The sequence below is a fragment of the Phyllostomus hastatus genome, unplaced genomic scaffold (assembly GCF_019186645.2).
Source record: "Phyllostomus hastatus isolate PE091 unplaced genomic scaffold, TTU_PhHast_1.1 phas_contig_210, whole genome shotgun sequence".
In the NCBI taxonomy this organism is placed as follows: Eukaryota; Metazoa; Chordata; class Mammalia; order Chiroptera; family Phyllostomidae; genus Phyllostomus; species Phyllostomus hastatus.
In genome coordinates, this window is record NW_025333737.1 from 20000001 (window position 1) to 20021000 (window position 21000).

The window sequence follows — 21000 nt, forward strand, 5'->3', positions numbered from 1 at the left end:
TTCTTACCCAGAAGTTGGAGGATGTGAAACCAGGAGAGATGGAGCAGAAGGGGTAGGGTTGGGCAGGGGCCTTGGAATAAAACACTTAGAGAATCTCTTTTTCCTGAGTGTGGAATGCCCAATCTGGCAGTAGCCCAGTGTCCATTCTAAGGAGCAACCAGGGAGTGGGATTTAGTGAGGTCGGGGGACTGGAGGACACTGACGGCCAGGGGTACGATGGGTGGTGGTTTTGGAGGGAAAAGACGAAGCCTTCAAACTGGAGAGGGCATGAGGTATAGGTAGGTGAGCTTCATCTTGGGAATAAGAACAGGCACTGAAGGAACTCAAAGTTGGGGGGTTGGAGTAGAGCGCAGGGCCGGGTTTGTGAAGGGAGGGATGTGAGGTTGCTCACCTGGGAAGATGGGAAATGAGAAGATGTAGGCGTCTCGCCTTCCCCTTTCATGCGGTCTAGGGACTGTCCTGCAACGGAGTCTCCCGAAATCCCCTAGACGTCCCCTGAGGACGCCCTCCCACGCGGCCATGAGGCTGCGGGGAGGGAGGAGCCTGCGACTGTGGGCGGGTCCTCGAGACCCGCCTCCGCCTTCCCCGCGCGTTTTCAGGCGCTCCCCTCTCTTGGCTCCCCTCCCTTTCGCGCTTGTGCCGAAGGGCGGAGCTGGGCTCGCTCCATTGTGGAGAGGAGGGGAGAGGCAAGCCGGAGTCGCGCAGAGGCCCCTCCGCCAGCGCGCTTGCCTCCTGGCTGCCGAGGCTGCACCTGGCAGGCCCCGCAGCCGGGATGCGGCGAGAGCCCGGGGCTTGCGGGCAGCGCAGTGGCTCCCGGGACATGTGCGCTGGCCCAGACCTCCCGCGACCATGAGCTTGACCGCCCGCGTCTCCTGCTCCATGCTCAGCTGCTTTGTAAGTGCCGCCCCGCCTGCGTGGGCCCTGGGGCCCCAGCGCTTGCTGCACCCTCAGCCCCGCCCAGGGCCAGCCTTCGAGATTCCGAATTTCAGCCCATCCCCCTTCCCAAGGCCTCTGGAAGGAGAGGGGGGTTATTCCTTTTCTTTCTTGGATATGCTTTGATCTTCGAGTGCTGGGGGTTGTCGAAGGCCAGGGATGGAAATTCTGTGACCCATGCTGCTCCTGCAGCCACTGCCCTTGACTGCAGATCTCCAGGCTCCGCCCTGCAGGGGTACATTCCTTTACCTCCGCCTCTCCATCTTGGTCCCACCCGCTGCATTCTTGCTATGGGATGTGGGATGTGGCTAGTAGGCCCTCTGGGATGTTAGGGGGGCTGGTTGGGGAGCACAGGATGTCTGAGCTGTCTCCCTGGCTCCAGTCCCCTCCCCCTTCCACCACTCCATCCCTCACCTAACACGAACAGCCTTTTCTCCTTGACTGTCCCCCAGATTGCCTCTGTTCTCCATCTTCCCTGGCTCGGCAGGCCTCCGTACCTCTGCATCATTCCCAGCCCTCCCCTCCTCCCCTCTGGTTTAATGCTTCTTCCTAGCTTCCCCATCTGTCCTCTCAGATGTTCCCACCCTCCCCTCCTCACCCTCTGTGGGTTTCTGCCAGGCCTCTACCCTGGTTGTCCTTGGGTCTCCCTGTTCCTCCTAGGCGCGTGGATTCCCTCTCCCCTCCTCCCTGGTGGTTGGGAGAGGAGTGACTTGTGCTTGCTGTGGGTATCCTCAGGAATTCCCCTCAGATCAGCAGGTAGGGCAGGTGGCTTGGCAGGTGTTGGGGGCTGGTTAGCAGTGTGAGAAGATCAGCTCAGCTCCAAAACACATTCTTTCAAAAGCATCCAAGAAGGCCCTCTAGAGGCACAGGACTGAATCCCCCAGCCCAACTCTTCTTTGTCTCCTTCTCCACCAGATTGAAGCCTCAGTGGCCTGAGGTGCCTGCTTTCCCTCCTCTCTCTCTAACCAGCTGCCACACAGGGCCCTTTTTCCTCAGGGCAGCACTTCCTGTTCCCACTTCTGTCTTTCCTTTACATTAGTCTTCCTTTTTCTTAGGTTTCTCTCCTCCTCCACTTGGGAAATTTTGGTTCTACAGGAGAGTCCCCCTTTGAGGAGCAGATTGCTAGTTTCTCTTTGAATGTTCCCCTTCCCTGAGGCTTACTAGGCTTGAGTACCCCCTCCATCCTATCCCTCCCAGCAAGCCAGGTCTCCTTTCCCTCCTCTGGCGACCAGACCTTTATAAGTGACTGTGGGGTATATGTGGGCTTATTGAAGAGAAGGGAACAGAATGAGGCCTAATGGGTCAAGTGGAGCCTGGTGACTTAGAACTGAGGCCTTCCCCACAGGGTGAGGAGGGGCCCCCCAGCCTGGAGTACATCCAAGCCAAGGATCTGTTCCCCCCCAAGGAACTAGTGAAAGAGGAGGAGAATCTGCAGGTAAGGAGGAGTTGGGGGCCCAGGGTGGGTGGAGTTCCCGGCTCGGTTAAAAAAAAAAAATCCTCCACCCCCCAAATGTCTACAAGGGGATCTAGCACTGGAGCTCTGGCTTCCTGTCCCCCAGTCTTTGAAGGGAAGAGAGTCTGTCTGCACGTGTATTATGGAGCCTTTGGCCCCAGGGGAAGAAAAGCAGCTTTCTTGTACAGCTAGTGCCTGGTGCTGTTACCGTGGAGAGGACTCTTCTGTCCTGTCTTGGCCCAGCTTTTCTGGAGGGGACCCCACAGGTCAGGGACTGGGGAGGGGTTTGGAAGGGTGACTCAGTTCTGGACTGAGGGTTCTTCTGTGCCTCCGCAGGTGCCCTTCACGGTGCTACAGGGTGAAGGAGTGGAGTTCCTGGGTCGGGCAGCCGATGCCCTCATTGCTATCTCCAACTACCGGCTGCACATCAAGTTCAAGGATTCTGTCATCAACGTGAGTTCCTGTCATGTTCTCCCACAACCAAGCCAGAATCCCTGTGAGGTGCAAAGTGGTATTGCTCCAATGCTCTACTGGATCATGTCTCCAAAAAGTTGGGGTTTCCTTCTTTTTCTCAGTTTCTGTTTTCCTGCCTCATTCTCCTAGCTATAGGTCTTCTGTCTCTCACTTACTCTTCCTTCCCCTCTTCTCTCTTTCCCTTATTCTGTTGCTAGCTTTTCTAAGGGACATAGTGGCATTGTTGGAAGAGCACTACTTGTCAACTTTGTGGCCTTGGTCAAGTCACCCATCTGAGGCTCACTATCCTTCTAAATAATATGGGTGAAAACAGTTACCTTTCAGGGTTCTTGTGATTATTAATTGGGGTCCCATACACAGAGGACGCACAATTATCAGGCAATAAACAGGCACTCAGTAGATGTCAGTTTCCTTTCTTCTGTTGCTACATCATCATCTGAGCTGGGGTGGGGATGGAGAGTGAGGTGGAGAATGGGTCCTGAGCCGGTTTGCCTTTCCTCTGAAGGTCCCTCTCCGGATGATTGACAGTGTGGAGAGCCGTGATATGTTCCAGTTGCACATCGCCTGCAAGGACTCCAAAGTGGTGAGGTGAGAATAATGGCGCCTCACTCTGGTTCTCTCACCCTCGTCTTGCCCAGACCTCTCTGCTGCAGGGTTTCTCTATGGAGCAAGAAAGGAAAAACAGTGCTTACTTTCATAATTGCCGGAGGGGGGGCGGGGGGCGTGAAAATCTCGTCTGGGTTGGAAGGTCAATTTTCTGACCCACAGCATCTTGACCTGAAGAAATGGGGGTAATATTTAGCTCATGCATCCTCATAGGGAATAAATGAGAGAATATGTATGAAAGCTCATAGAATGATATCTTTATTGTTGGTTCATTTATTTATTCACTAAACATACACTTACTGAGTGTCCTGTCCTACGTCAGACGTTCTAAGCACTGGGGATACAACAGAGAACAGGGACACAAAACTTTCTGCCCTCGTGTAGTTTATATTCCAAAGGGGAGGTATCAGGAGTAAATAATAAGTAAAACATGTTACATGATGCTAAGAGCAAAGGTAGAAAATATAGCAGGGAAAGGGGACATCGAATGCTGTGGGGTTGAAGGTTGTAGCTTTAGACAAAGTGATTTGAGGAGGCTGCACTGAAAAGGTGACATTTGAGTTAAGACCTGAAGAAAGTGTTCGGGGGAAGAGTGTGCTAACAGACAGAGGTCACTGAGCGCAGAGGCTCTGCGTGGGTCTTACTTGGCATATTGAAAGAATGGTAAGGAGGTTAGTGCAGCTGGAGTGGAGTGCACGTGGGTGAAGGTGGTAGGGTATAAGACCTGAGAGGTCAGGGTCTTACGTATAAAAGTAAAAGTAAAAAGCTAAAATGAAAGCCATGCTGCCATGTGACTGGCTTTTACTTTGAGGGAAATGAGAGGCCACCGGAGGATTTTGTGCAAAGGAGTGATGTGATCTGATTAATGTTTTATGGAATCCTCCTGGCTGCTATACTGAGAATAGATGGAAGGGGACAGGGCAAAAGCAAGGCCAGAGGTTGGAAGACTAGTTAAGACACTGTTGCAAGTTAGAGAGCATGCTGGCCTGTGTAGGGTGGTAGCTCTACTATTCTCAAAATACTGAGAAGCAGTCTGACTTGTGAAGGTGAAGATGACAGGATTTGCTTGCAGATTGGATGTGAGGGAAAGAGGAGTCTGGGATGACCTCAAGGGTACCCCGTTTAGAGCCTGCCATGTGCTCAGCCTGTAGGAATTCAGAAGGAGAATCTGCGTTGCCCTTCCCTTCAAGGCGGCTAAAGTCTATTTCGGAACAAAGAGATAACATGTGGCAATACGCTATGGAAAAACCGAATGTTTAATACTCCAAGCACGTTGAAAATAAGAAAGGAAGGGTCTGTGGAACTGAGTAGGCTGGGAAGATTTCCAGGAAGAGGTGGGACTGGAACTATCTTCAAAGTATCAGTAGAATGTGGCTAGACCAAGAGAAGACATTACCAGGCAGAAGTGAAAAAACAAAGACAGGAGAAACATGAGCAGGACCCCCAGGCTGAGGCAGATCTGTGTTAAGGAGTCGTGAGAGAACACAAGGAACCGCGATTCTCAGGGCCACGCGAAGGCCTTTGTATTTGACGTGAGCAATGATGGAGCCCCATTAGAGGAGACAGTTATGTCTCAAGGACAAGAGTTCTTGGGAAGAGAATTGTCACAAAGACAACTTCTCTTGGGTGTTGGTCAGTGTCCCTGATCCTCCCCAGGGTCACTGGTACCTGCTGCTTTCTTCTTCTCCCCACAGCTTCTCTGTGACCATATTTGACCCTTTTGTTCCCAATGCACACCTGCCTCTTGCCTCACTCTGTGGCTTTTTGCCTGGCAGATGCCACTTCTCCACTTTCAAGCAGTGCCAAGAGTGGCTGTCACGGCTAAGCCGGGCCACAGCGAGACCTGCCAAGCCTGAGGATCTCTTTGCCTTTGCCTACCATGCCTGGTGCCTGGGGCTGACTGAGGAGGACCAGCACACCCACTTGTGTCAGCCAGGTGAGGCCAGGCTGTTTTCATTGTGAGGTTTCTTACTTGGTTCTTATCCTACCCCCACCCCTGGACATGGTGCCTGTGGATGCTGACAGGCATGGGGGCTGTGTTGCAGGAGAACACATACGATGTCGGCAGGAGGCTGAGCTTGCAAGGATGGGCTTTGACCTGCAGAACGTCTGGAGAGTCTCTCATATCAACAACAACTACAAGTGAGAAGGCAGGGGTGGGGAGACCAAAACACCATTCCACACCCAGACCCCTCCATGTGTGAATAAAGCGCGGTGGGCATAGCTCCCCAGACTCTGTGGGGAGGAGGGCTCCCAGTCCCTCTTCTTAGTCCCTCTTCCCACAGAGCCATCCTGGGGATCTTGTTATCACCTGTCTTAGATCAAGCTGGGTGACCACATCTGGTCTCTTCTCAGATTGTGTCCCAGTTACCCCCAGAAGCTGCTGGTTCCTGTGTGGATCACAGATAAAGAGCTGGAGAATGTGGCTTCCTTCCGTTCTTGGAAGCGGATCCCCGTGGTTGTGTATAGGTGAGGCCATGGGGGATGGAAATAGGGAGGACGTTTTTTTATGCAACAAGCAAGGAGTCAGAAGTGGAGGTGTGCAGCTGTGTGGTTGACTGAGAATTGATTCCCTGTGGAGGAAGGGGCTATGAAATAATTTTAAAATAAAAACTGCCTCAATTTCTTCTCTCCTAAGGATGAGGCTTTTGGGGAGTTTGTTAACTTTTTGTTGTTGTTGTTGTTTTGAAGATGTGTGTATATATAAAGTATTACCTTAGAACAGGGGTTGGCAAAATGGCCTGTGAGCCAAAATCCTGTTTTACATACAGCCTGTGAGCTATGATTGGTTTTTACATTCATAAAGGATTGTTTAAGAAAAATAAAACAGATAGAAGGATGTGTGACAGACTGATTGCGACCTGCAAAGCTGAAAATTTATTGTCTGGTTCTTCGCCAATAAAGCCGACCCCTGACTGGAACACGGCAGCTAAACTCGAGTGAGACAGGTGCTGAGGTCTGGAGTTGTTCATGTTCTGGGCTCAGCTTGGTTCTCCTGCTGGGTGTCTGTACCTGGAGCAGATGCTGTGCAGATTTGATGAGTCAAGGTCACCTTGGGGATGTGGAGTCCATTTGAGAAATGTGTATGGCAGCACTTTGTAAACTAGAAAGCCCCCTAGGGGTTTTCGGTTGCTGTTTTCATGGCCTGGATGAACAGGTAGCCTCTGTTGGCTTTGGAGATCTTGGCCCCCTGGAGTCTCAGTGTGGTGGCCCCTGGAGGCTGTGAATGCCAAGGGCATAATGTTTTTTTTCTGCTCTGTCAGACACCTACGCAATGGGGCTGCCATTGCACGCTGCAGCCAGCCCGAGATCAGCTGGTGGGGCTGGCGCAATGCTGATGATGAGTACCTGGTCACATCCATCGCTAAAGCCTGTGCCCTCGACCCGGGGACAAGGGCCAGTGGGGGCTCCCTCGGCACTGGGAATAGTGATGCCAGCGAGGCATGTGACACTGACTTCGGTAAGGTGTGGGTGGTGCTGGTCCTCTGGGGAGCAGGCCCCCACCTTGGCCTTATTGGCTTCCAGGGAGTCGTCAGTGAGAGGATGGGAAGAAGATATAACACAGGGGTCCCTGCCTTTCGGGAGGCTGTGGGGTGTGAGGGATGTCCAGTTGTATATTCTTCTGAAAGGGAGTGTCCTGACGTAGGGTGAGACTGGGTGGCTGGCTGACCCAGGGTCTTCTCCCTGCTCTGTGTTTAGATGCCTCCTTGACTGCATGCTCTGGAGTGGAGAGCACAGCGGCTCCCCAGAAGCTGCTGATCCTGGATGCTCGATCCTACACGGCAGCAGTGGCTAACCGGGCCAAGGGTGGAGGTTGCGAATGCGAAGGTATTGCTGTTCTCCCAGTGTCTGCAGCCAGCCTGTGCCCCAGGTAGCCTTGGTGAGAAGGGAACAGGGTGCAGCAGTGTAGTAGAAAGAGCCAAACAAACCTGCTTTGGAATAAGGACTCTGCCACTTTCTAGTGGTAACTATGCTTAAGTAACAATCTATTTAGGTTTTATTTTCTTCTCTGTCCAATGGGAATGATACATACCTTGCAAAGTTGTTGGATGCTTAGAGGGTATGTGTATAAAATTACTGGCACAGAACAACAACTATTTACTGAGAATTCACATTGTCTTTACTAATAGTGCTATGGCTATCATTTGTAAATAATGTTATTACTACCACTATTAGTATATGGCACCTGAGTATCCAGAGATGAAAGGGTGGCTGAGATTTCCAGAATATAGTGAGTTCCCATCCTGGAATGTTCACCCTGCCAGGGAAGTTGCTCACTGGGACTGCCTTTGTCCTGCCTGTCTGTTTCCAGGACTTGCTCTTAGGCTCCACTTGTCCTTTTCATGTCTGCAGAGTACTACCCCAACTGTGAGGTTGTGTTCATGGGAATGGCCAACATCCATGCCATCCGGAACAGCTTCCAGTATCTCCGTGCCGTGTGTAGCCAGATGCCAGACCCCAGCAAGTAGGTGTTCCCTGTTCCAGTTCTGTCCTTCCTCCAGTCTCATCCCTTACCTGGCACCTCCTGTTCTTGAAGATTAGATGGGGAGATGGGAACTGTGCAGGTGCAGGAGACCTGAGGGCCTGGGTGCAATGAGTCAGTTCCAAGAACACTTCTTTTTTGGTGGTGGTTGTTTTTTTCCCCCTAATTAAGAATACTACTTCTCAGCCAGCACTGTGGCACAGCTACAGGACATTGGGTTCCTTTTGTTTGGATCAGTTGTACTCAAAGAACATGGAGAACTGAGGAAAGGAAGTGGCTAAATGTGCATGTGATGCTGCCCATTTTTTCTATTGATCCTAAGAGTCTGTTGTTGGCCTCAGGTCCTGTCTTCTGTATCTTCCTGCTAGATAGATATCTCTTGGCAGAAAGGCCATGGGCTGGGCTCTTGCTTCAGCCCTCACTAGGGGCTTTGTTAGGTGTAGCTGGCTGTGGGTGGTGGAGAGACTGTTGTAGCTTCAGTGCTTTTAGTGACAGACGTGATTTCTGCTCTTGTGTAGCTGGTTGTCAGCATTGGAGAGCACCAAATGGCTACAGCACTTGTCGGTGATGCTAAAGGCAGCTGTGCTGGTAGCTAATACAGTAGACCGGGAAGGCCGGCCTGTGCTGGTACACTGCTCAGATGGCTGGGACCGGACGCCACAGATCGTAGCCCTGGCCAAAATACTGCTGGACCCGTATTACAGAACATTGGAGGTATTGAGAGGGGTTGGGTGGGAAAGAACAGAGGGAAAGGGCTGGTGGGGAAGGTGTTCAGCCCTCTGGATCTGTCTTGAGGATTTTTAATAGAGGCGATTGGTGCTTTGAGTCCTCTTCTAGGTTCATTCCTATTCTCTGAAGCTGCTGGCTTCTTGCTTTGGGCATCCCCTACGGAGAAGACACTAGCTTTTCCAGAGAGGCCCTGTGCTTGAACTCTGTCTTCCTTGCAGGGCTTCCAAGTATTAGTAGAGTCTGACTGGCTGGATTTTGGACACAAGTTCGGAGATCGCTGTGGCCACCAGGAGAATGCAGAAGACCAAAACGAGCAGTGTCCTGTGTTCCTCCAGTGGCTTGATTCTGTTCATCAGCTGCTCAAGCAGTTCCCTTGCCTGTTTGAGTTTAATGAAGCATTCCTGGTAAGTTCTAAAGCCTGTGACCAGAGTGAGGGGATGGCAGCCAAGGCCCCCAGGTGCAAGCTCTCTTGGCCCTGTAGGTCAAACTGGTGCAGCACACGTACTCCTGCCTCTATGGCACGTTCCTGGCCAACAACCCCTGCGAACGAGAGAAGCGTAACATCTACAAGCGGACCTGTTCTGTGTGGGCCCTCCTGCGAGCTGGCAATAAAAACTTTCATAACTTTCTCTACACACCTGGCTCAGACATGGTAAGCCTGAACTCTCATCCTGTAGGTGCTGCTTAGGGACCTATAGGGAGAACAAGCTGAGTCAAGTGGGGAGGACATAGGGCCCTGGAACATCTAACAAAACTCCAGTGTGGGCCTACTTCCCTAGGTCCTGCATCCCGTGTGTCATGTCCGGGCCCTGCACCTCTGGACAGCTGTTTACTTGCCAGCATCGTCTCCATGCACACTCGGGGAGGAGAACATGGATCTTTACCTTTCCCCAGTGGCTCAGAGCCAAGAGTTCTCTGGTCGCTCTCTGGACAGGTAAGATTGCCCTTCTTGCTCTCTCCTCTCTCTACTAGAAGGCAGTCACTGCTTTGTGTCTTGCCTAAATGTTGCTGTCTCTTTTTTAAATTGCATTTTATGTTGAGTATAATTTTGTACTAGTATGTACTGTATGTATGTATGTATGTATTTGTTTTAAGGCCTACCTATACAGTGGGCATCTACTTTATGGACTGATTGATTTTAGGGAGAAAGAGGAAGGGAGTGAGAGGAGGGGGAGGGAAAGAGAGAAACATCAATTTTTGTTGTTGCACATATACATGCATTCATTGGTTGAATCTGAGTGTGCCCTGACGAGGGATTGAACCCAAAACCTTAGTATATTGGGACGACACTCTGACCAACTGAGCTATCCAGCCAGGGCTTGTATTAGTCTTTTTTAAAAATGAAATATTTAGAAACAACTTTTTGAGTTGGTTGAAGGAGAGACTTGGCCCAGGACTTGTAGCTAGCCTGGAGTGCACTGTGTGCATTTTCAAGGCTCTCTCTTAGGATAAAACTGGTTACCTTCTTTCCCAGAACTGCTATCACCCTGTGTGACGTATCCATGCAGGGGAGAGGAGAACAGGACAGAAAGGACTGTTTCAGAAGGTTTATGGGAATGGTCTTACATTCACTGATAGAACACATGAGGAGCTTGTTATCTTAGTAGTAACCTTTGAAGTGTCCAGCATTAGCTTCCAGAAGCATCTGACTCTTAGGGAAATGGGCTCCTGGAAGGTGGGAGGCCTTTACATTACTTTCTCAGAAAAAAGCCATATTTTAAAGGGAGACATAAAAAGTAAAGTTATTTTCCTGTTGAATATTTAAAGTAGAATGGAGGTTGGTTAAATTACAAGAGTAATACATGTCCCTTATTTAAAAGAAAAAGTCAAATGATATAAAAGTAGAAAATAAAAGTCCTCTCTCCCTGATCCTTGTGCCCACAGATGTCCGCTGCTAAAACTCTGGTGCATGTCTTCCCAGACTTTTCTCTCTACACAGATATGTCTACATCTCCCACTGTCATGTAGAAACATTTTTTAAAATACAAAAACAGAATCATGTTTTGCATTCTGGTCTGCACATTGTTTTTCCCACATCACAGTAAAAAACTGCTTTATTGTTTTTAGTGGTTGCGTAATTGTCCAAAATTAGAGTATATTATAATTTACATAACCAATTTTCTATTAGGTGTTTAGGTGATTTTCATTTTTTGTCATTACAGGGAATGTCTTAGTTAATATCCTTATATGTGTAACTTTTTTAAAAAATTGTGATAAATACACATAATATTTACCATTTAAACCATTTATAAGTGTACAGTGCAGTAGTATTACCTCATATTTGTACCTTTGCATTTGTGCTAGTATTTCTGCAGATAAATTCCTGGAAATGAAAATGCTGAATTCAAAGGATATGTACATTTCAAATTTTGATCTTTGTGTACTGACAGAAAGTTTTTAAAATTAAAATAATAACTTACATAGCCCTGCCTGGTGTGGCTCAGTGGACTAAGTGCCAGCTTGTGAAACCAAGGGTTGCCGGTTCGATTCCCATTCAGGGCACATGCCTGGTTTGCAGGCCAGGTCCCCAGTTGGGGGTGCTCAAGAGGCAACCACTCATGAATGTTTCTTTCCTTTTCTTTCTCCCTCCCTTCTCCCATCTCTCAAAATAAATAAATAAATCTTTAAAAATATATAACTTACAAAACTGGTTGACTATTATAAAGGAAAACAATAAACCGTAACCCCCTAAATTATGGTTTTAGGGTTTTTGGAACTGAGTCCATTCTCAGGGGCTCATGGATAGGCTTAAGGAATTGTGTGTTTTTCCCCAAACAGTGTAGAATTTTGGTATAGCTTTATAAGTTAACTTTTTCAGAGAGAGGGGCCATAACTTTTATTGAGTCTCAGTAAGTTCTATGACCTATTTAACAATTATTGCCTTAAATCAATATATAATTTTTCATATCAATAAATGTTACTTTAATACCTACAAGTTGCCTGGTACTATACTAGGTTTTATGGACGATACCAAAGAAATAGAAGATACTGATCCTATTCAAGATACTTTACAAAGCTGTAAAATAAGACATAAGACAACTAGAGAACAACTCTAAGTCAGCATCTAAGCAAATATAGTTCAAAGTTAGTAGAAAAAATGAGAAGTAAGAAAGGGGTCATTTGGTGACTATTTACTCACAGAACTTCTTAAGGAAGACGAGGTATGGCCCTGATTCAGTTGGTTAGAGCATCATCCTGACATGCCAAGGTTGCAGGTTCAGTCCTCAGTCAGGGCACATACAAGAAGCAACCAATGAATGTATAAATAAGTGGAACAACAATTTGATGTTTCTCTCTCTCAAAATCAGTTAAAAAAAAAGACTAGGCAGGAATCGTGGCTCTTTTGTATCTGTATCTGGCTCAGGGCCTGGCACATAATAGGTGCTTTAGTAAATACTTAAACGAACAAACAAATAAATAGAATAAAGGAAGTTGTGAGTTTGGTAGAGAGGGGGTCCAAAGAAATTGGATACATGAAAGATAGTTTAAAAAAAAAAAAAAGAAGCTGTTCTGTGGACCTGGCAGGAGATCGGAAGGGGCTATTTTTGAGGAATAGAAATAAATAAACGTAGGACTTTGAACATTACACTGAAGAGTTTATTTTGATTCAGTTGTCAATAGTAAATCATTGTAGGAAGTCTTTGTGGCCTGGTGACAGTGTGACTTTGGGGGAACTAATCACTGTGAGCCTGGCAGTTGGAGAAAGAGACCAGCTAGCACTGTTGTAACTCAGATAATAAGGGGGATGAGTTCTTAGGAAAGATAAGAATTAAATTCACAGACATTGTAGAGAAGTCATTAGCAGGTTATGGAGTTGATTGGATGTTGGAGGGTAGAAGTGAAAAGTAAAGAGGACCAAAGGCAGGTTCCAGGTCTCTGAGCTTAGAAACCAGGAGAACATCAGTAGCCCCTACAGACATTGAAAAATTGAGGAGTCAGTTTGGGGGAGAAACAGGAGATAGAGGTAGGTAGGGAGTGAAATATGAGTTCACAGCAGAGGAGGTGTGCTGTGGGCAGTTCAAGGTGAAGAGTTGGATCTGGAGGAATAAGTAGTGTAAAGGTCTTAAAGGAAATGGTTTCTCTAATAGTTGACCTTGTGTACCTTGGGTTCTACATTTTCCTAGATCAACAATGTCCAGGCTTCTTTCCTCTTCTTCCACTGAAGTCCAACCCATTCTTCTGAAATCCTGCCCTCTGTGTGTAGCCTCCCCTGACCACCCTAGCTGGATGCGTTCTCTCATTGTTCCAAACTCCTCAGGCATTAATGTCTCTGCCAGCATTATTTTATTGATTAAACCTTGGGTGCCCATAGGAATCAGCTGTGGAACATGGCAGACTCTTGATGTTGTTCAGCCTGGTTAAGGAGTATGTAGGAGTTATTCATATTCTCTTGTCGACTTCTTTACTTCTTTTACATGTTTGGAAGTTTCTGTTAAGAAATAAACAAACAACAACAGCAACAAGAAACTTAAAAGTCACCAAGCTGGGATTCCAGACCTGGCTATGGGACTCCAGAGACTGGAGTCCTAACCATTGCTATTGCCTTCCTGGAATTTCAAGCCACAAAAAATCAAATTGACTCAAAAGTAAAATCAAACACAAACATACCTTTAAAACATAATAAGTTTGAAAAACCAAACACTTAGAACAATCAGCTATATTGTAATTCTACCTACGGGAGATTTTTCTGTAAGGGCTGCACTGAGGTATCTGAAGATAGGAGCCCAGTGATGTCTCTGCTGTTTCCTGGCATTTTTTTTTCTGAAGATTTTGTTGCTTTAAAGACCTTTGAGCTGTGTTAAAAGTCAGGGAGGTCATTTTTGAAAATGTAACACATCTGGCATGCGTAAACGCCTCTAGAACTCTTGAGTGCCACATACTGAGGAAGTTTCCATGGTGACTTGTGACTCAGAGGAGAACATTGTTGCTCAGTGGTTGTGAAAAGTCGTGTTGGTTACTACTGTGATAGATAATTTAAATAAGAAAAGTTGTAAAAATTAGCCGTAAGTATAGCCTTAATAAATTTGTGGTTGGTTTTCTATATTTTGAATCATAGTGTCTCTACATGGTATAATTTATTGTCATATTATAGAGGAGGAAACCAAGTTTCTGAGAGGTTAAATACCTTACTTGTGGTCGTATAGCTAATTAGCATCACAGCTAATATTGTCTAGCTCCACAACCCATCTTCTTTCTGTCTTACCATGTGTAACAGGGGCAGCTAGATATTAAGTTTGGGCTCCGGTGTAGTCCTGACTGGAATGGTAGCTTTAGAAGACACCAGCCTAGAAGGCAGTTAAAACCATGGGAGTGGTTGAGATTGCCCAGGGAGATTGTGTAGGGTGAAGATTGATGACAGCTTGGGACAGATCCTGTATTCTTGAGGACAGGGTTCAACATCCTACGCTTTTTTGCAGAGTAGACTTTTTGCAGTGAACATTGGTTATTTGCAATCTTAAATTCATAAGTTTTTGTGACCTCTGGCTTTGATATTGCTTTGCTGACCTGATTCTATATATTGGAGGTGGCTCCCCTTTCATGACCTGGAGACGTTGTATTGTTGTTCCAGATTACCTAAAACTAGATCCATGGATGATCTTCTTTCTGCCTGTGACACAAGCAGCCCTCTGACACGCACATCCAGTGACCCTAACCTGAATAACCACTGTCAGGAGGCCAGGGTAGGCCTGGAGCCCTGGCATAGCAATCCTGAGGGATCAGAGACAGCCTTCGTGGAATCTGGAGTTGGAGGTCCTCAGCAGACTGTAGGAGAAATGAGTCTTCCTCCCCCTCTGCCCAGCAGCCAGAAAGACTACTTGAGCAACAAACCTCTTACGAGTCACAAAAGCTGTTCTCCAAGTTACAAACTGCTCAGTGCTGCAGTGCCCCAGGAAATGAAGAGCAACACCTCTGATCCTGAGATCAAAGTCCTGGAAGAGACTAAGGCACCAGCTCCAGCCCCTCCTGCCCAGGATGAGCTGTGTAGAACTTTAGATGGCACAGAGGAGCCGCCTGAACATTGTCCTGAAAAGGAAGCCATCAGTGCACTCTCTGAAGTCATTTCCAACAAGTGTGATAGAATTTATGATTTTCCTAAGTCTTCCCAGGACTCCCTTACAGGTGCCCCCCAGCAGGCCCAGCTAGATTCTATGCTAGGTGTGTCCTTCAGACCTGCTCCAGATCACAATCTGGCTACCCTTTGCAACCCACCGAGTGCTACCTGCCAAACTGCTCTAGACCCAAGCACTGACTTTCTCAATGAAGATTCCCCAGGGTCTGTGGTAAGCATCTCCCACCAGGAACAGCCCACTTCTGTGCCAGATCTGATTCATGGGGAGGAAGATACTGGCAAAAGAGGGAATAATAGGAATGTGCAGTTATTGGAAAACCCTCGCTTTGGAAAGGTGCCATTGGATTTGGCCCGAAAGACAATTTCTCAGAGCCAGATCAGTGAGTTCTCTTTTTTAGGGTCCAATTGGGACAGCTTCCAAGGGATGATGACTTCATTCCCGAGTGGGGAGACCACCCCTCGTCGGCTGCTTTCCTATGGCTGTTGTAGCAAGAGGTTGAGCAGTAAGCAGATGCGGGCAATGGGGCCCTGCTTTGGGAGCCAGTGGGCTCAGAGAGAAGGGGTAAAGTCACCTCTCTGTTCTAGTCATTCCAATGGACACTGTACTGGTCCAGGGGGAAAAAACAACCGGATATGGTTGTCTAGTCATCCAAAGCAGGTCTCCAGCACAAAGCCTGTTCCACTGAGTTGCCCTTCTCCAGTGCCTCCTCTCTACCTGGACGATGATGGACTCCCCTTTCCCACGGATGTGATTCAGCATAGACTGCGGCAAATTGAAGCAGGGTACAAACAAGAGGTAGAGCAGCTACGTCGACAGGTGAGGGAACTGCAGATGAGGCTGGATATTCGTCACTGCTGTGCCCCTCCAGCAGAGCCTCCCATGGACTATGAGGATGATTTTGTAAGTATTCACCTACTGCCACCCATCCATTCATTTATTCTATCCGTTAGCCTTCCATTCCACATTCATTCATTGCGTACTTGCTGTGTGCCACTGTGTCAGGTGGGTGGGTTGTAGGATGAAAGACAAGGTATAGAGCCTGCTCTCATGGAGCTCACAGTCTATTGGGAGAGACAAGCAAACGATTCAACTGATTATTTCTTAAGTGTTATGATATAGGGAAACATTAGGTATTGGGGTCTGGGATACAGTGAAAGTTCAGGGAAGGCATTCCTGAGAAGGTAATGCCTGGTCTGAGAGCTAATGAATGTGTCACATTTAGTTTGGTGGACAGTGAAAGGAAATAACCATTTGCAGAAACATGGAGGCAATGGGTATTCCAGTGGTACAGCTTGAACAAATGGGTAATATGTGTGTGTGCATGTACACGTGTGCTAGAATGGTGAGGGAGGCAGTTGGATAGTGAGGTGGAGGTGATACTGGAGAAGTAGATAGGGACTGGAAAGGTCAGCTTGAGTTCCCTTATTGTTGGATTCTACCCCAAGGAGATAACATTTTTGACCAGTGAGTAATATCATCAGATTTGTATTTTAAGAATACTACTCAAGCAGTAGTGTGTCAAGTGGATGAGGCCGTTGAAACCCATGTTGGGAGGCTGGTTAGGATGCTTTGGAATAATCTAGGTGAGATAATGAGCACCATTTAGGCTTTGCTGTGTTGGGAGGCTTCTGGTACTAGCACAGCAGTCCTCGGGGAGTTTCTCGGGGTCAGCTTCTTGCCCATAATATCTTGTCATCTACATAGGCACTTCACTTCCTCCTGTTAAGACATTACCACATCCTTGCTGTCCACTTGCTGGGATGGGACAGGCAGGGCCAACAACTTCTTACTACTCAGGGTGATGATTTAGAACAGCAGTCAGCAACCTTTTTTTGGTAAAGGTCCGGATAGTAAATGCATTAGGCTTTGTGGGACATAGTGTCTCCTTTGCAACTACTTGGCAGAAGCAGCCATAGACAATATGTAAGTAAACGAGTGTGGCTGTCTTCCAGTAAAACTTGATTTATAAAAACAAGCAGTGGGCTAGATTTGGCCTGTGGGCTATAGTTTGCAAACCCCAGGATTAGATGTAACAAAAGAAGTATTCTTTACATAATGTGATATAGCTTATTGGTTAAGAGCATAGGTCTGAAGCCAGAACACTAGGTTCAAATCCCAGCTTTACTATCAGTCATCTCTGAATTTTCTCTGTGGTATAGTTTCCTTATTTGTAAAATGGGGATGATAATAGTGTACATCATAAGATTGCTGTGAGGAGTTCATGCATGTAATGTACTTAGTGCATGACACCCAGGAAATAATGTTAGAGATGATAAGATGATGTTGATGTCTTCACCTTTTCTTCAGACGTGTCTGAAGGAGTCAGATGGCAGTGATACAGAAGACTTTGGCTCTGATCACAGTGACGACTGTCTTTCAGAAGCAAGCTGGGAACCTGTTGATAAAAAAGAGACTGAGGTATGTCCAGGCAAATATGGGTACTTATGTAAGCTACTGAGTAGACAGTGTCTTTTTGGGTTTTATTTTAATTTTTTAATTGATTTTGAGGGAGGAAGGTTGAGGGGTTGGGGAGAGAAACATTAATATGTTGTTTATGTATTCATTAACTGATTCTTGTATGTGCCCTGACGACTGAACCCACATTCTTGAGTAATAGGACAACATTGTAACCAACTGAGCTACTGGGCCTGGGCCAGAGTATTTCCTTTTTAGGTGAATAGTGGCCAATGTAAAGACAGGCTTCGTGGTCTTCTCCTGCGACACTCTCCTTGTTGCAGGGTTGCTCTTCTGCTCTGTTGACAAGGACCTGGATTTTTTTTTTCTTATCCCTTCTGTTAGGTGACTCGCTGGGTTCCAGACCACATGGCATCACATTGCTATAACTGTGACTGTGAATTCTGGTTGGCCAAACGAAGACACCATTGCAGGTAAGATGCTTTATATGATATGGTATGGCTCAGAAAACAGCAAGGTACATTTAAATGAATGAAATTGAATTAATCTGAAAATGGACACATGAGGTCTGTCCAGAAGGTATCCAAGTATGTAATATGAAAAATAGAGACATTTATTGAAGAAGGTACAAGAAACATTGTACATAGGACAATGATGTCTCAGTCCCCTTCAAAGTAGGCACGTTGGGACTTCACACAGTTCTCCCAATTGCAATCAGCTGCCCCCTTGCATTTTGCTGAATCTTACTGATGGTCTGAAATCTCTTCCCTTTCAAAGGTGATTTTAGTTTTGGGAAAAGCCAGAAGTCATGGGGTGCAAAATCTGGGCTGTGGGCAGGCTGAGTCACCTGGTTAGTTTGATGTTTTGCAAAAAGGCTATACAAGATGTGATACATGAGTGGGTGCATTGTCTTGATGAACCTGCGAATCACCAGCTGCCTGTAGCTGCAGCCTTCTGAATCATCTGAATAGTTTCTGCAGAGGAATGTTGAAGCTTAACATAAAAGTTGATGCAGATTTATTGCTTTACTTGTTCAGTCAGTTTGAATGCGACAGCTATACAGTACACATGTTCCCTCAACGGCGTCTACCTCCCCCATTGACTAGGATAATGAAGTTGTCGTTGTTCATGCATGTGCATTCCAGTCCACTCTCCTTGGCTGCTAGGTTACACTGATGTCACACAAATTGTTATTTTAACAATGGCTGGACTTTTTCTGGACAGAACTCATATTTACAGGAACTATTTTTGTTTGCTCCCAACTTTTCTCTTCATTGGTTCATGGAAGGCCTTTTAGAGTATTATTTATTTTCAGTATATTTGAATTTATTTTATTTAAAAAATTTCTTCAACTACAGTGTATATTCATTATTATTTTGTATTAGTTTCAGGTGTACAGCATAGTGGCATATCTGGTGAACTCTTCTCTCTTTGTCCTTTGGCAGAAATTGTGGGAATGTATTTTGTGCTGGCTGCTGCCACCTGAAGTTGCCCATTCCTGATCAACAACTCTATGACCCAGTTCTCGTCTGTAACTCTTGTTATGAACACATCCAAGTATCTCGTGCCAGGGAACTTATGAGCCAACATCTGAAGAAACCCATTGCTACAGCTTCCAGTTGAATGCCAGAGGAGACAGCCTGTCCAATTATAGCAGGTTTGAAGGGAGGATCTGCTTCAGGTGTAGTTTTGAAGGTTTTTTGGTGTGGCTCATGAAATCACAAAGCTCAAAGATACCATTTTGAGAAATCCTCGGTATCATGAGACTGGAGCAGGGGAGTTCCGATTTCACAGAAGGTCCTCTATGGGTGAGACATTCACCTTGGGGAAATGGTCCTGATCCAGACCCAGAGTCTGGAAGCTTAATGTTGAGTTGGTGACTTCAGCTTCTTTCTCTTGGGGGGGATCACAAGATAATGATTTCATAGATACTGCCTGGTAATGTGTGCCCCAAACAGCAATAGAAAGGCCTATGTATAACCAAACTCCAAGTGATAACCAGATCCATCTCTCCTCCACCTTGAAAAAAGCAGATTATAGTATATAAGATAGGAACTCCTATCCTGTTGAAATGAACTATACCCTGTACCTCTGTGCTCTGTGTCTGTGCATGAAGGCCCAGTCTTTAGAGGCACTTCCTCTAGTTGCATTAGTTCTGTCTTTCTGTGGAGTTTGGTTTAAAGACTGGTTCAGCAAGTGGGGTTTTGCTGTATTTTTCACTTGGCTCATCAGCCAGTATTAGTGAATATTCAGTTTAGGGGGACAGTTCTAGGGAGTGAGACATTTCTGGGAGCAGAGGAACTCTGCTGATTTCAGTCCTGGCAAAAATCAGTTATTTTGAGCTATGAAGGCAGTAATCTGTGTTATTCAGTGATGGCTCTTGAGGTCTGCACTATGAAGAATGAGAAAAGGGAAAAGCAGAAATTATCCTTGTGAAATATTTGCTGATCGTGCCCTACCCTTTGCGCCTGACTTTTCCTAGTTGTCCTGGTGCTAACACAGGAGCTACACCTTGATCCTCTCCTGGCATGAAAATAAAACCATGGTTTTTTTGTTGTCGTTCCATTGCCCACTTCCCTCATGTTGTCTTTCCCCTGGCTGCTGCCTCCTCTGGGTCACACTGCTTCTTATCCTGAACACTTGACATCTTGAGGGTAGAATTTAGTGTTTGGTTTTTACCTCCTAGAATATGCTGTTTGGTATGTGAGGGTTTCAGTACAAATGCTGCTGTTTATTTCTGTGCACTTAACAATGGAACCCAAGCAGAAGAGAATAAGCCTTGATACCAAAATTGGGAGAGAAAATGTGTCCATCTGGACCAAACATTGTTTCTGTCTATTTGTTTGTTTGTTTGTTTGTTTTCATCCTAATACATACCCGTGGCACTTAACCAAAAGATACAGTGATATAGCCTTGTACTGTGGGGGGGACAGATACAGTCTTCTAGACCTATAATGAAACCACTAGGATTTACTTTATACATTTTTCTTAATTTGTTGGTGTATAAAAGATAAATCACACTTAGGTTTAACCTGTTTTAAAACTACCGTGGTAGCTATCTAACTGCTACTTTCATGTTGCTTCCTAGAAAAAAAAATTTTTTTATTCGAAATAACTAGGATCTGCATTTAGAACAAGAACCGTATTTGTCCTGACCTTTACTTCAATCCTACAGAGAAGCATCTGTCCTTTTATGTTTGCCATGGATGTAACCTAAAAAGTTTTGGCGTATTTAGGTCAGCCTAAGCAGAACTCTTTTTGATTTAAATGGAGTTGAATAATGGAGATTTTGTGTCTGGGAAATTCCTGAGATCATTGAAAAAGTAACAAGCTATCCCTTGTCTCTGACACATAAAATTCTTCTAAGCATTTTCTCAATCATTAAAATTTACTGCCAGTTGTGAGTGGCTTTTTAATTAACTTGATTTTCATTGCACTTCACTCTGCCCATTTTCAGGGGGAGTAAGATTGGTAACATTTGAGGGGACTGTATCTGTCTATTTTGTATGGCTGTTTTGAGGGACTATCCCATCAGTGAACATACTGCATGGCCTTGGAGAGAGACTCTGGGCTCAGATGTATTCATCAAATACTCCTTTCAGAGCTCTTGTGGGTGTGACATGATGTGGCCAAAAATCCAAACTGTGCAGTTGCGTTGTGACAAAAATGCAATGTGCTGTAAAAACTCGATACAGTTTAAATAAAATCTCTATATTAGTGCTGCTTTGTTGGGTCTTTTTATTCATTTCAATTTTTAAGAAAACCTAATGCATACTCAATTTTTTCTCTGACCATGAGAAAGGACAAAAACATTACACCCCTTCCTCTTAATCATT

General features: G+C 46.1%; 1 protein-coding gene across 6 annotated transcripts in view; it reads left to right on the forward strand.

The window, feature by feature from the left end:
• The window catches only part of MTMR4 (myotubularin related protein 4), a 23656-nt gene extending 2773 nt beyond the window's left edge, over positions 1-20883 (forward strand). For 5 of the 6 annotated variants that reach the window (XM_045836484.1, XM_045836479.1, XM_045836480.1 and 2 more), the window contains exons 3-19: positions 2279-2368; positions 2723-2839; positions 3366-3448; positions 5242-5402; positions 5512-5608; positions 5822-5935; positions 6730-6926; positions 7166-7294; positions 7820-7931; positions 8468-8663; positions 8897-9082; positions 9160-9330; positions 9458-9612; positions 14248-15649; positions 17057-17167; positions 17549-17637; positions 18610-20883. In XM_045836484.1, the coding sequence (XP_045692440.1) occupies positions 2279-2368; positions 2723-2839; positions 3366-3448; positions 5242-5402; positions 5512-5608; positions 5822-5935; positions 6730-6926; positions 7166-7294; positions 7820-7931; positions 8468-8663; positions 8897-9082; positions 9160-9330; positions 9458-9612; positions 14248-15649; positions 17057-17167; positions 17549-17637; positions 18610-18787 (3588 nt within the window). In that variant the 3' untranslated portion in view covers positions 18788-20883. Of the gene's footprint in view, positions 1-647; positions 895-2278; positions 2369-2722; positions 2840-3365; positions 3449-5241; positions 5403-5511; positions 5609-5821; positions 5936-6729; positions 6927-7165; positions 7295-7819; positions 7932-8467; positions 8664-8896; positions 9083-9159; positions 9331-9457; positions 9613-14247; positions 15650-17056; positions 17168-17548; positions 17638-18609 lie in introns of those variants that run through there. The other variant, XM_045836478.1, reaches the window with a different exon arrangement.
• The last annotated feature ends 117 nt before the right edge of the window (positions 20884-21000 follow it).